This window comes from Papaver somniferum, chromosome 2 (assembly GCF_003573695.1).
Source record: "Papaver somniferum cultivar HN1 chromosome 2, ASM357369v1, whole genome shotgun sequence".
NCBI lineage: Eukaryota > Viridiplantae > Streptophyta > Magnoliopsida > Ranunculales > Papaveraceae > Papaver > Papaver somniferum.
In genome coordinates this window covers 128,422,396-128,435,948 of record NC_039359.1, presented here as the reverse complement: position 1 = coordinate 128,435,948, position 13,553 = coordinate 128,422,396, and the positions used below count along the sequence as shown (strand labels likewise).

The 13,553-nt window shown below is 35.7% G+C and overlaps 1 protein-coding gene across 1 annotated transcript; it reads right to left on the bottom strand.

The window, feature by feature from the left end:
- Window positions 1–10,155: 10,155 nt before the first annotated feature.
- On the bottom strand, window positions 10,156–13,352 carry LOC113349089 (rop guanine nucleotide exchange factor 9-like). Its single transcript, XM_026593007.1, has 7 exons — window positions 12,792–13,352; window positions 12,478–12,594; window positions 12,098–12,252; window positions 11,911–11,985; window positions 11,515–11,775; window positions 11,105–11,425; window positions 10,156–11,016 (listed from the first exon to the last, which is right to left on the bottom strand). Exons 1-7 carry the CDS (start codon window positions 13,114–13,116, stop codon window positions 10,588–10,590), a joined length of 1,683 nt encoding a protein of 560 aa, XP_026448792.1. The 5' UTR covers window positions 13,117–13,352; the 3' UTR covers window positions 10,156–10,587.
- Window positions 13,353–13,553: the final 201 nt, after the last annotated feature.

The following is a 13,553-nucleotide window of genomic DNA, read 5'->3' as shown; positions in this document are numbered from 1 at the left end:
CTCATAATTATACGAAGCTCTGATTCAGCAATCAGACGTGAGTATCGAGACACGGGTCTCTCATCGAATTCTCAACGGAGAGTACTTTCTCTCAGAGTACATGTATATATGTAGTCTCACGACTGGACAACGGCATATCTCATGAATACTGAATACTTTTAGTGATTATTTCTATATAGCATCACGAGATGGACGGCTCCTAGACAGCTTGCTCTGCTAGTATGGAGCGATAACGTCTTCAGGAACAAACAACAAGTTTACCCTGACTATATAAAGGATATGACTTACCGGCAATCTCGTATCAGGATAATTAATGCTCCTAGACATCTTGCTCTGCTAGTATAGAGCCACAAAGTTAATTATTCCTAATTACAATCGCTCATATTCCATGGTCGAATCCACGACTGGTCCCATGGAATGACAATAACAATTGTTCTGATTCTATGATCGAATCCACATCTTGATCTCATAGAATAGCAATAACTATATTATCTTATTACTCCGATTTCATGATCGAATCCACAACTGGTCTCATAAATGGTAATAGATAAACCTTAATTACTTTGATTCTATGGTCGAATCTCCAATCCCATGGAATGGTAATGCTCACTCTATTATTCTGAATTCGTAGTCGAATCCTCAGCTGATCCTATGAATTAATAATAAACATTTTATTACTCAGTTTTGTGAATTATTCTCCACTGAATTCCACAATTAGTAATAAATAATCAACAACCGGGCGTCTGAGCTACCTCTACCGATTCAAATGGTGAAGGAGTATTCAACGATGATACACTAACAGTCACTGCACGAACGAGTATTTCAAAAATACAACGAAACGATGAACCTATGCAAAATAGAGAAGAAAATAATAAATAATTAAAAATATTGACCAGGGTGCTGGGAGCATGGACACACGACCAACCGACCGTGTCGTGGTCAATCCCACGCTAGTTTTATATTTTTAAGGCATTTTTATTATTTTCCATGATTTGATGAAATTCTCTCATTTTATCAAATCTCCTTCGTCTTGAGGAAATTCTCTCATTGGCCAACCGGCCATGCCTTGGTCCCAACCGGCCCCACACCCACGGTTTCTTATGATTTTATTATTATTATTATTATTATTATTATTATTTCTCTAATTTCATGAAAAAACTCCTTGATTTCATGGTATTTTTGCACAAATCATCAAATAATAATAAAATAAAATAAATTATGAAAACTTGTGGGACCGGGCCTTGGCCGGCCGGCCATGCCCTAGCCGGTCCCACACGCCCCTTTGTTTCATTATTTTATTATTAGTTTTCCTTGAATTCATCAAATTCCTTGATTTCGTGGTATTTCTCTCAAATTAGGAAAAGTTCCCTCAAATCATCAAAATACCTAAAACTATTAAAAAATTAGGAAAACTCGTGGGACCGGGCCCTAGCCGGCCGGCCATGCCTTCCACGGTCCCACACGCCCTTATTTTATTATTTTAATATCTTTTGCTTCCTTGAACTCATGAAAACTCCTTCAATTCATGGAAACTCCCAAAATTCATCAAATTTCTCAAAATTCATGAATTTTTTATAAAATCACCAAAATATTATAAAATTAAGGAAAAGGCACCACGGGACCGTGGTCACGACCGGCCGACCATGACTTGACCACGGCGGTCCCACGCCTCCTCATTCCTTATTTTATAATTATTTTTCATCATCTCATGGTGTCTTCCTCAGTTTCGTCGAAACCCTAATTTTGGCATATTTTCTCGAATGGATGCTCAATTGCACGCCAGAAAATATCAAAATTCTCAGGACTGAGACGCGGACGCCTTGGGGACACGAGAAAGCTATCTTGACCGACCAAGATTGGCTCTTTGGCTCATGGAAGCCGGTCCCATCAATTTTCACAGTTTTGACCTAATTTGCACAATTGCTCGTATTAGGTCCAAAACTCTCCCAAACACTTTGGATTTTCATGAAGTGATCGTCAGGAGGTCACGGGACAACCCAGGTCCGGTTTCATGACTCCATGGTCGGTCCCTCTCCTCGTCAAAATTAATTAGGTTTTCTCACCAAAGGCTCAGACGAGCATTTTCGAATAAATGATTAAACCAGCATTTAATCATTCTTTTACCAGCAAATCGTCAACTCTTCAAGAGATCTTCGTATTTTCTCACGTGAGCATATGGAAACCACATGGTTGATCCACGGTCCCATGTAGTCGCTCCCTCCTTCGTCCCATGGTTAAAATTCTGACGAACCATGAATTGATCATCAATTGATCAAATTAGGGTTTTTGAATCCAAGGATCATCATTCCAGATTCTAACCTTAATAATTTTATGACGACCTCATGGTCATTAATTTTATTAATTATGCTCGGTTCAACGACCAGTATTCTAATTAATATTTTTGGTACGCTGCCAACAATCCATCAGACGAGCAACACATGCTCAGACGATCAAATATTCAACAATTCATCACATGAGCAACACTCTCTCAGATGATAAATATTTGTTCAAACCAAGGAATATTGGTTCAACAATGAATATTCAACGATCCACCGAATGAGCAATACTTGCTCATTTCATCGTAAGAACTATACCTCTGTCTCATGACATGTTCAATTCACGAGTTTCAGAACATCATGTTCAACTCAACGACTACATGGACTCATCGTCCCATCAAACCACGAAGTCATCAATTGACTAACAAATAACGAGACGTCAATCGTGTCACTTGGGGGGATATCACTTAGCGTTTTGGTCTAGCGGTCTACGGCACGTGTGTTCAAACACACGATGGAATGTGAGCAAGTCGTGCAGTCAGTTGAAGGAATTCACGAGGTAGTGGGTGGAAAACGACCAAGTCTCCACATGTTGAGCAACTTGTTTCAAACACGATCTCCACTTTTCCACTCCTTGATTCCATCAACTGTCACACTTCATGGAATCACGGTGTCTATAATTCCAGCAATATAAATAATTATTTGAACCATGATTGAATTATCAACAGTATCATCAATCTCACGTCTCATCGACAACACGAGATCATCAACTCATCAATTGCGCAACTACTCTCAATTGAGCAATTTCAATCACTCAGAGCTTATCGTATTCAGAATTCACACACCCACAATCTTTGATTACCATTGGTTCCACACATTTCCCAGCTTCCCTCCTACAGATCAACCCATCGTCTCTTGTGACCGAAATTACTCTGGAACGGTCATTGTCTTGATTTAGGCCGGAGTACTACAGATTGATCTCTCGAATCTAAAGCACCCCCTTTGCAGCGGTGCATCTGTGTGAGGTTTAACATTTCACTCGGTTCGAGGAGTCTCCTCCGTACGGTCGTCTCCTCAATTCCTTAAAAACCAGCAAATCGTTTTTCCCCATCTACAGATAGGTTACATTAATAATCAAAAATAGTCATACCAAATCATAAGTCAAGCCTTGTGATTATTTATACCAAGATACATAACAAGTTACGATCGGTTCTACCATCTCACACATATTGGTAATCAAAAGATTTTGCAATGATAACCATACCAATAAGCCTAGTGATTTCCCTTTTGATTCATAAAAAAAGTTCATGAATGTACTTCCTTTAAACAAATGTAAAACATTGTTTCTTGTGATGAAATCTTCACCTTTACCCATTCTCATAATCATCACAACATTCATAAGATTATGTCGATGTCATATCTACGAAGTTCAAAAGATAGGCGTTATACTTCGTAGTCTAATTCCTTAACACTATGATCATATAATCATGTCTCACTACTAGAGTAAAATATGCATACACAACTTCGCAGTTATGTTTTCAATATAGTACGACTTGAAAGATACGTTATGAATGAAACAGTTCAAGTCAATATTATTAACCTCAAGAGGAAGGATGATGTCGTCGTTGTAGCTCGTTACTTATTCACGTTCTTCGGGTCTTCGTGTAATGCTTGTATGTCTCAACATTCCTAAACTTTCTAGTCTAACCTATACGAATTTGTCTCTAATACATAATAAAGCGACTTTTAGATGAGTTTTGATTCACTAAAATATGACAACCAAACTTGACATACCAACGCTTGGTGGGTTCAACCGAGCTATGCTCTAACAGAAACTTCTGTTCCAGGATGGTCGTACAGTCCTTATTCGGTCTTCAATCGTTCCCAACATACCAAATGCAATGCATTTCCCTTCCCAAAACCACTTTAGACCATGATCATATCCAGAGATTAAAGACTACTCCAACAACACGTATCTCGCTCCAACAACTACAACAACGGATTTTTTCGTGAAGATCGCTCTTCAAGCAATATTCAAGAAAAAAGAGGCAAGATGTAGGATCCAAATATCGCACAAGTATTTGTAAGTGTGCGAGATTCATAAAAGGTTGTGCGATAATGTCGCACGGAGAATAGGAAATAGGAAATAAAAGGAAATATGAAATAAAAGGAAATATGAGCTGTCATCCACTAGGGAGCATCCTATATAAATACAAAGGTAGGAGAGAGAAAAGGGACTGGTATTATTATCTTCTTATTCTTCCCCAAAAACCAGAGAAAGAGAGAGAGCTCCAAATACTCATTAATGGAGTCTCAATGTAATTCAATGATCATAGTGAAACCTAACCCCGTGGATGTAGATCAAATTGATCGAACCACGTAAATCTTGTGTCTTATTTTCTATTTTCATTATCTTTATCTTTATTTTCATATCAAATAAGTTTCGATCTAGAAATCATAGTCATGATAATACAAGGGGTGTGTTGTAGGATTTCCTGCAACTACAGATATCATAAAATAGTAATGTTCCCTTTCCTTCTTGTCTACCTCGATTCCAAAATGCTTCTATATCTATAAAAAAAACATCAATAGGATTAGGTTGGATGAACATCATAAATTCTAACCTTTGGGTCAGGATCACCATGATTATCAAGTGATTCATCACATATATGTTATATGGATGAGATTATGTTACAATTGCAAAAGTAGCTATCAAACTGGTGTGCTGCGAGTGACAAGGGAGTTCGCAACAGGTCAGTTTCAGTAAAAACTAAAAATATTTAGTACCTCAAGTTTAATGAAAGGGTTGTGATTAGTTGTTTCGTCTTCTAATGTGCTTTGGCTCAAGGACTGCAGTATAGTAATCCCTAGCATGTTCTAGAAATGCAACTGGTACATCTCTTCCAGCAGATTCAACTACAACATTCTGAAAACATAAGAATTGAATAGGAATAAAGAGATATACCAATCGAAAAATTTAAGGAAGATGATGAGTACTTATATTATATGAGTACCGTACACTTCTATATCATTTCGCGGATGTTCATGAGAGCCTTCCAGAGATCTCAGCTCGTACTTACTAGTGTGACTTTTGGTTACACATGCATCTTACTAGTGTAACTTTCGGTTATACATGATCTGTAACTTTCAGTTACACATGTATCAGACTAGAGTAACTAAGGGTAGATGCATACGACATATGCTATTTGTCATAAACTTGCAATCCTAACTTACCTAAAGCACAATGGGTTTTTTGGCTCAGTAAAGAGCATATTCCATTTGTCATAAACTTGCAATCCTAACTTACCTTGAGCACGGTGAAGTTACCCGGCGCTTAACAAGTTCCCCTCTTATCAGTGAAATTAACACTAAATAGAGCTCGTACGTATAAGCATGCGCACACAAAATCTACCAAAATCAATTGAAACCAAAAAAAAAAAAAACTTCGTTAAATTCACAAGATTAGAATTTCAACTGTATGCAATTATCAGTTCATGGTTTAACGGAAGTTAAAGAAAAATTTACTATACTTACATTGTCCTACACCACCACTGGATCCAAATCCTCCTCTAAAACCTGCACCTCCACCACCAACACCTCCTACAATCAGAAACTCAATAGGATAGTTACAACGTACACTTCGCAATTTCACCTCCTACAATCACAAAATCATTCAGGCAAGCACTGAACACTACTGATAATATTTCTTGTCTCAAGATTCTAACTCATTCAACATCCTAAATTGACTACAATCTAGAAGAGTACTTTAGTTACAAATGCATGTAGCTTATTCTAAGAAACTCAATAAGTAACAAAATCTATACATCGAACAGAAGGATTATAAACATATTCCATATAAAATGATCGAAAATCTTACATGCAACATATTATCACTAGTATTGGTTACAACGCCTTTGATCCATTTTTTATGCCTCTCCTTACATTGTCCAGTACCACCACTGTTCCAGTTGACACAACTCAATCGTATGAGCATAGTTAACTTGAACTCCTATATATTTATTTCAACAAGTAAACCACAACTTGTGTATGAAAAAGTGACTCAATCGTATGAGCATGTGTATATATAAGTTACATACCTAATTAGCATGTGCAACTAGTAGCTACACATCCATTTCGCTTTTGTACCTAGAAGTTACACATCTAATTAGCATGTGTAAGTAGTAGCTACACATCTTGATGAACATAAACAATAAAAAATCATTCTTATTGCTTTTGTTCATACAACCACAGTAGACATCATGTAAGCTTTGATTCACCAATTGTGTTATAACTTGTAATACAATTAATAGTAAATACAATTTCATCAGATGTTGTACAATGCATAAATTTGACCGATTCAAAACATAAAAAGCATATACTATACTTTATATAAAGCACCAAATATTCAAAATTGTATCACCACCAAATATGCCAGCAAGTTTGGCCATCAATTCTACAAATAAAGAGTTAAACTTAAACCTAAACTTGAACAACTAAGAGTTACACATATCAAACCGAAAGAAAAAAATCACCTGCAATACTTCGTATGATTTCAGGTTCAGGCATCTCTTATTCACAAGAGTTTAACCATGACAACTAGTAAATGTTTAAGCATCGCAAATACCTGCAAGAACAACAAGCAAAATACATATCACAATAGCAAAAATAAAAAACACATTTGCGATCAATGTTTAAGCATGAAAACTACTAAATGTTATAAAAAAATCATACCCTAGTTTGTACAATATTGTTCGTAACCAACTGATTTCACCTGTGGAAGAATGATTTACATCCAAAATTCAAATTTCAGGATCTCATCGACATATAGAAGCATATATTGATGAAGCTACTCGTTTTCCTCCTCTATGTAGTCATCGACAGTCATGGACGACATAGCTATTCATCACATCCACTTATTTCTCCACCACTCGCACTACCTCCAGCTCCAATGCTACCACCAGGAACGGCTCAAAATCTATTAAACAATATACAAGTAAAACATAGAACTTGTATCATATCCAATTAGCACATGTATCTATAAGTTACATATCTAATTAACATGTGTAACCAGTAGCTACACATATATTTAGCTTGTGTACCTAGAAGTTACACATCTAATTAGCATTTGTAATTATTAGTTACACATCCATTAAACTATCAACGTTAAGATCGACAAACAAATTCCAACAGTTACTTTTATATCGGAGAATGTCATATTTGAGTTTTAGCTAGCATATCAAATTTCTTAGATTCTTAAGCCGATAAACACAACAACACATTAGAAACTTCTAGTCTAACCAACGCAATACCAGATTGAGCGTACTAGTAAACTGCACAAAGCATCAATTCAAAGATTTGTAACACTTAAAAATATTGAAATCAATACTAAAAAAATTGAAATCAATTGTACCATAGATCCTTCACGAATATCTCCGTTAAACACTTTAACATTCAATTAAGAAACTAACACGACATATTGAGTCGAAACCAAGTCAGAAACAAGTATCCCTAACAAATTATGGCTCAACTACACCTTCAGGTTTTGTAGCCTGTGCAGGATATTCCTCGGTAATTAATATGTTACTAGCACTCATATATATTCTTAGTAATCTACAACAAAAGACAGGCACACAACCGCCAAAAACCTAATAAATGAGATTCTTAGATGGTTGGAGTCGATCACAACTACTGACGGTAAACACATCAACAACAAATTATGTAATCACGTTAATTACTTCAATTAGGGTTAAGTTTAGGTATCTTCTAACCTAATCAACACAATCTCAGACAAAAACCACTAGGAAACTGAATAAAGCATCGTTTACCTCCATGTTTTCTCACTAACTTTGCTTCCTTGTACCATTTCTAGATAGTTCACCAATCATTCAAACTGATATTCACAAACATACTCAATTGGTAATCTATATCAAACAAGAGGCACTTACAAGAAAAAAATCTGTTAGATTCTTAAGCAGCTGATAAACTCAATAATATAGTAGAACCTTCTTGTCTAACCAACAAAATATCAGATTAAACCTATTTATAAACTGAAATGAGCATCGTTCCAAAGGTTTGTAATACTAAAAAAAATTGAAATCAAACAAAAAATTAGACCGGAATTCAGAAAAACTTACTTCTGAATCTAAATAGTATTACATGTGTAATAGATCATTTGAACCACAGATCCTTTACGAACATCACCATTAAACACTTTCTCATTCAACTAAGTTGCTAACATAATATACTGAACCTGCATAGCAAATCAATACCAAAAATAAGATCTATAACTTGAAAAAAAATGAATCAATGAAATAGAAATCAAACATCATTAACCTGAGTGTGTAATGATTCGGTGAAAAAAATGAATCAATAAAATAGAAATCAAACAATAAAAACAACAATAATCTAAACGTATACCTAGATTTAAAACATGTTGATTCAAGAAAAAACGAGAGAAATCTTACTGATTTTCAGATCTTGTTCATACCAAATCTTCATATGAATTATTATTAGAAAATGATTCTTCATTAGTTGTTGTCAAAGCTAAAATGAATGAAGACGATTTCATTTCTGCTAATGTTGAAGATCTTATTAATTTTATTGTTGAACCTGCACAAAAAGTAAGTAATTAAGGTTAAAATGACATTGAAGATCTTCGATTGATTCAAGAAAAATCAGGTTGTTCATCTTCTCAGATCTGAATAGATCAATTAAATCAAAAACCTAATTGATCTAAGAAAAGTAAGAATGATGAAAAGCTAACCTGATGCATCTTCGAATCAATTGAAACCTAAAATTCAAATCGATTCAAATTCTTCACAAAACTAGTTGAACCAACGAAAACCTATCCTGATGCAGCTTAGAACCAACTGAAATCTAGATTCAAATGAAATCAATTGAATGATTGATTCAGATTTGCAGATTAACTGATAATCAACTGTAAAATCTATTGAATCAAATTGATTCTTCTTCTTTTTCTTCACCGATCTGAATTCGCTGGAGCCGAGAGAGAAAGAGATTGGAGAAGAGAGAGAAAGAGAATAGAGAAATGAAAATATCTTCTGATATTCCTCTGGTATAAATACAAAAGGGTAGTGTCGTCATTATTAAAATTCGTAATAATTAATTATGGGCCGGATCTGAAGAAAAATTGATATTTTGGACCTACTAATAACATTTTCCTAAAGTATGGAGTTGATAATGAAAGATCCATTTTGTGAGGCTTTTATATGTTGAACCCATCTAGTAGGGGGTATAGTAGTTTTCACATGTTCAAATCATGTGTTGGAGTATCAACACGGTTGTTGGATTCATGAATGTTACATATTCATTTAGATTAAGACTTTGTTTGATTCATGAAGGAGTTAACTTCCTGTTGTGAACAATGCAAGTGGTTCACTAATAAATAATTGAAGGATTTTTTAGCATTTGGTATCATTATACTGTTCATTTTATTAACGAGTACCAGAATAATAACTGGCCGGACAAACAGGTGTTTATTTTTACTGTTTAGACGTCTTGATCTGACTCGACATGAATCAGATGTCAAACAGTTTGTTTGTTTCTATTTTGAGTCAGAACTGACTCGTGACTCATAGGAACCGTTTGTTTTATTTGGACCCGTTTGAGTCGGATAATAAAATACTCCTGACGGATGGGAACAAATTAGTTAATGAATCAAGTGATTACAGTCAGATACAAAGGAGTCGTGTCCAAAAAAATAAAAAAAATAAATTGGTAAATGACTCTTGTGCGGATCAAAGGTATCGCCTTGCATTTATAGTCGTTAGATGTAACATATCGCCGAACTAGCACATAATTGCTTAAGAATGAGGGGAGAAAAGAAACCTACGATGCAAGAAGTAGTAACGGTGCTTCGCGGATTAATGAGGATGACTCCTGTTGATAAATTACTGTGTTGCACACATAGCATAACGACAATGGGTGATGGTAGCAAAAGTACAATGGCCTTAGAAACTGAGGGATGTTAATTAATACATATATCTTGCTCAATGAGCTTGATTTTCAGCGTAGTAAAATAAGTCAGGTTCGAGTACGCTTCTCTTATATGTACATGAGTTCTCTATAAACCTACAATCCTAGTTCTGTAATTCATTTTTTTTTTAAGCGCAATAGAGAATCAATAAAAATCATCTGAAGGCAACAGAATCAAATTTAAAACTCTGGTTTGGGTAAAATGATGAACACACGCGTTCGATCTGTATATACTCTATAATTTTACCATTTTTATTCGCACTCCCATTCTCCTTCTGTTCGACTCTACAACGGTATAGAATGCAAGCTTTCGGCACTAGATCACGAATTTGGGGTTGGACAGGCGCCCCAAGCTGTCAACATAAGAAGCCTTCTTAGTGAGTACATTGATAGTCGCAGGTTTTGTCACCCCTTTACCATTCAAGAACTCTTCTAGATTATCCAATTCTTCGTTTTTCTTTGGTGTTTTATCGCTTTGTTCGGCGCTCCAGTCAATGAAATCTAGTAGTGTCATGGGAGAAGGTATTTCCGTTGAATTCACTTTCTCAATCTCTTCTTCAGAGAATTTCACTAGTCCTAGCGCTTTCGGTGTAGTATCCATTGAAAGCATTCTTTTCGATATAGCTAACGCTGGATTTTGCGTTAACGAATCAGCATAAAGAACATCATTGATTCTCGACGTAACGGTATATGCCAAACTTTCTAGCACCCTTGAATAGCTCTCTAGAATTGACTGTCCTACATCCTGCATTTCATAAAAACAGACTTATTTTAGTGCAAGTGACAGAATCATGCATGAACTACATTAGTTTGCGGCAAGCGACATTTTGTACCTGGTTGTATTGAATTTTGCTAATGTCGAGAGAGGACTGAGGTATGCCAGGAAATCTTTGTTTGAGGAGAACTAGAATGCTTTCTGCTCTCTCTTCAAAGAGCTCGCGTTTCTCCAGACTAACCGCAGAACCCCAAGAAGATTTCTGATCTTTGTGAATCATCTTCCTTTTCCATATTGTGACGGATGCCTCTATCCTGTTCTTCAAGTCTAAAATCTTGTGCTCCGTAGATAAGTCTAGTGTAGACAGGAATTCGTCGGGATCGAAATATTCCTCAGTGATACTCCGATAAATCGAATCACCAAGACTTGCTCTTCCGTTCTAAATTTCATTAGAACAAACAAACAAAAAATGAAAAGCCTAATCTTGAGATATATGGGAACCAGCAGCATATTGCAAAAATTTCTTACCTTTGGAAGAGAATCAATGTAGTCCTCTGGAACTTCCATTTCTGCAAGAACTTGAGCATTAATAGCCAAGGCTGCTTTGAGTACTTGATTCACTGATTCCTTTTGAAAAAGAAGCCACTTTCTTGAGACATCTGATAGCCCTTCTGGCGGTACTTTTACCGTTGGTAACCACCACTTATCGTCTTTTCTTTTCTCAGCGTCCTCGGCATCCCTAGACACATACCAGAATTCATTCTGATCTTTAAAATTATCCAAATAGTCCTGTTTTTGACCATTGAAATGACAACAAAACATCAACAACAATAAGACAATGCACCGTATTTTCGTTTAAGATGTTACATTATACATGTCAGAACAATTTGGAAGAAAGAAAATGGCATGAATTAGGCTTCTTACAAGCAGCATGGCGTCAAGCTTACGAAGAGCAGGAATATTCATGTGCAAATCGGTTCGTTGCCGTGTCACCATTATCTATATAAAATCAAGCATATGCATATGGTACCTTCAGTAGATGGCCATGTGGATCAAACTCTTGGAATTTGTGAGAAAAATAATTGAAGCTAGCAAATGAAATAACAGTTACCTCCATGTTTACACCTTCTTTGGATGTCTGCTGAGAAGGTACAAATTCAACAATGTGATCGGATACCGATAAAAGCCACTCAATTTCTTTTCTCCACCTTGCTTTCCTTTCAGCTGACATAGGTTCTAACCGATATTGCTCGCCGAATACAGAAGCTGCATTAGGTCCAAAAGCTTATGTAATTGTAGAAATGAAAAAAATCCCAAATTGTGCAACCGGGTCTTCTGACATTCAAGAACAATAAAGAATAAAATCATTTTCGCTAATTCTATATAAATTCATTCATTAACCAGAAACCCCATCTTTGTAGAATTTGCAAAACAAAAAGCCTACAATTGAATTTGCACATAATCTAAAATTTGATGAAATGGTTTGTTTACCTGCCAGATTGGTAATAGCATTTGACAAGGCCAGAGCCGACGAAACTCCTTTTCCACCACCGGACATATCTTCGCCTAATAACAACTTGGCGAACCTTTCCTTGATCATTTCCGCATCTGATGATCAAAGAGGGAATATTGGCAAATGAATTCAACAACCAATAAAATGAAATGTTGGATATAAAATTAGGCAAGAAACCAATGGACATAACACATTCAGATGATCAAAAACTCAACAAATGCAGCAAAAATCACAGGAAAAAAATGAATTGTTAAAGAAAATAAAATACAACAAGGAGGAGAAAAATGAAGACCTGAAATTTTGTCAGGCTTCATCTTCTTGGGATCTTCTTTGGTCTCACGAAATTTACCAGCTGGAGGTTTTTCTACTTTAGGAATTTTACTATTATCATCCACTTTAAGACCACAATAATTAATGAGACAATAATTCTGATTTTTATCAGAATCTGTGTAATCAAGTGTACAGTAATTCTCTTCAGACTCAGAATAATTATGAACTTGTTTATGCTTACTACTACAATTGCCGTTTTTCCTTTTAATCTCTAATATCACTTTTGCTGAAAACGATTTCCACTTCTTCGCGGCTCGTTTTTCATGCTCATGTGCTCTTAATACCATATTGTTACATGAGAAGATGAACCCTGAAACCCACTGGAAAATCAATGTTGGAAACAAGCAAAGAGTGAATTTAGGACGAAGCAAGATATGAAAATGGAGATAGTTGTCTGGTTTCTTGTTATTTTGTTAAAAATGGAAACGTGAGGTGCATAAAGTAGAAAAGATGGGTTGTTCAATTGGCAATGAGAATGTTTACTGTAATCATTTAAAAATGGATAGATTTTGTTTGAGAATTTTGATGGTGGAGTTTTGGTTTTGAAAAGTCAAGAACCAGAAAGCCCGGCAATATATATAGTTTTATTCTGTTGACTAGATTTGGTAAGAAAAGAGAGTGTTATGAGCCAACCTGTTTCCAGCAGTAAAACTTGTATAGGGTTTATTGCGCACACGTTGAAGGCCGGTGGTGGTTAAATTGGTGGATAATTACCTATTCCACC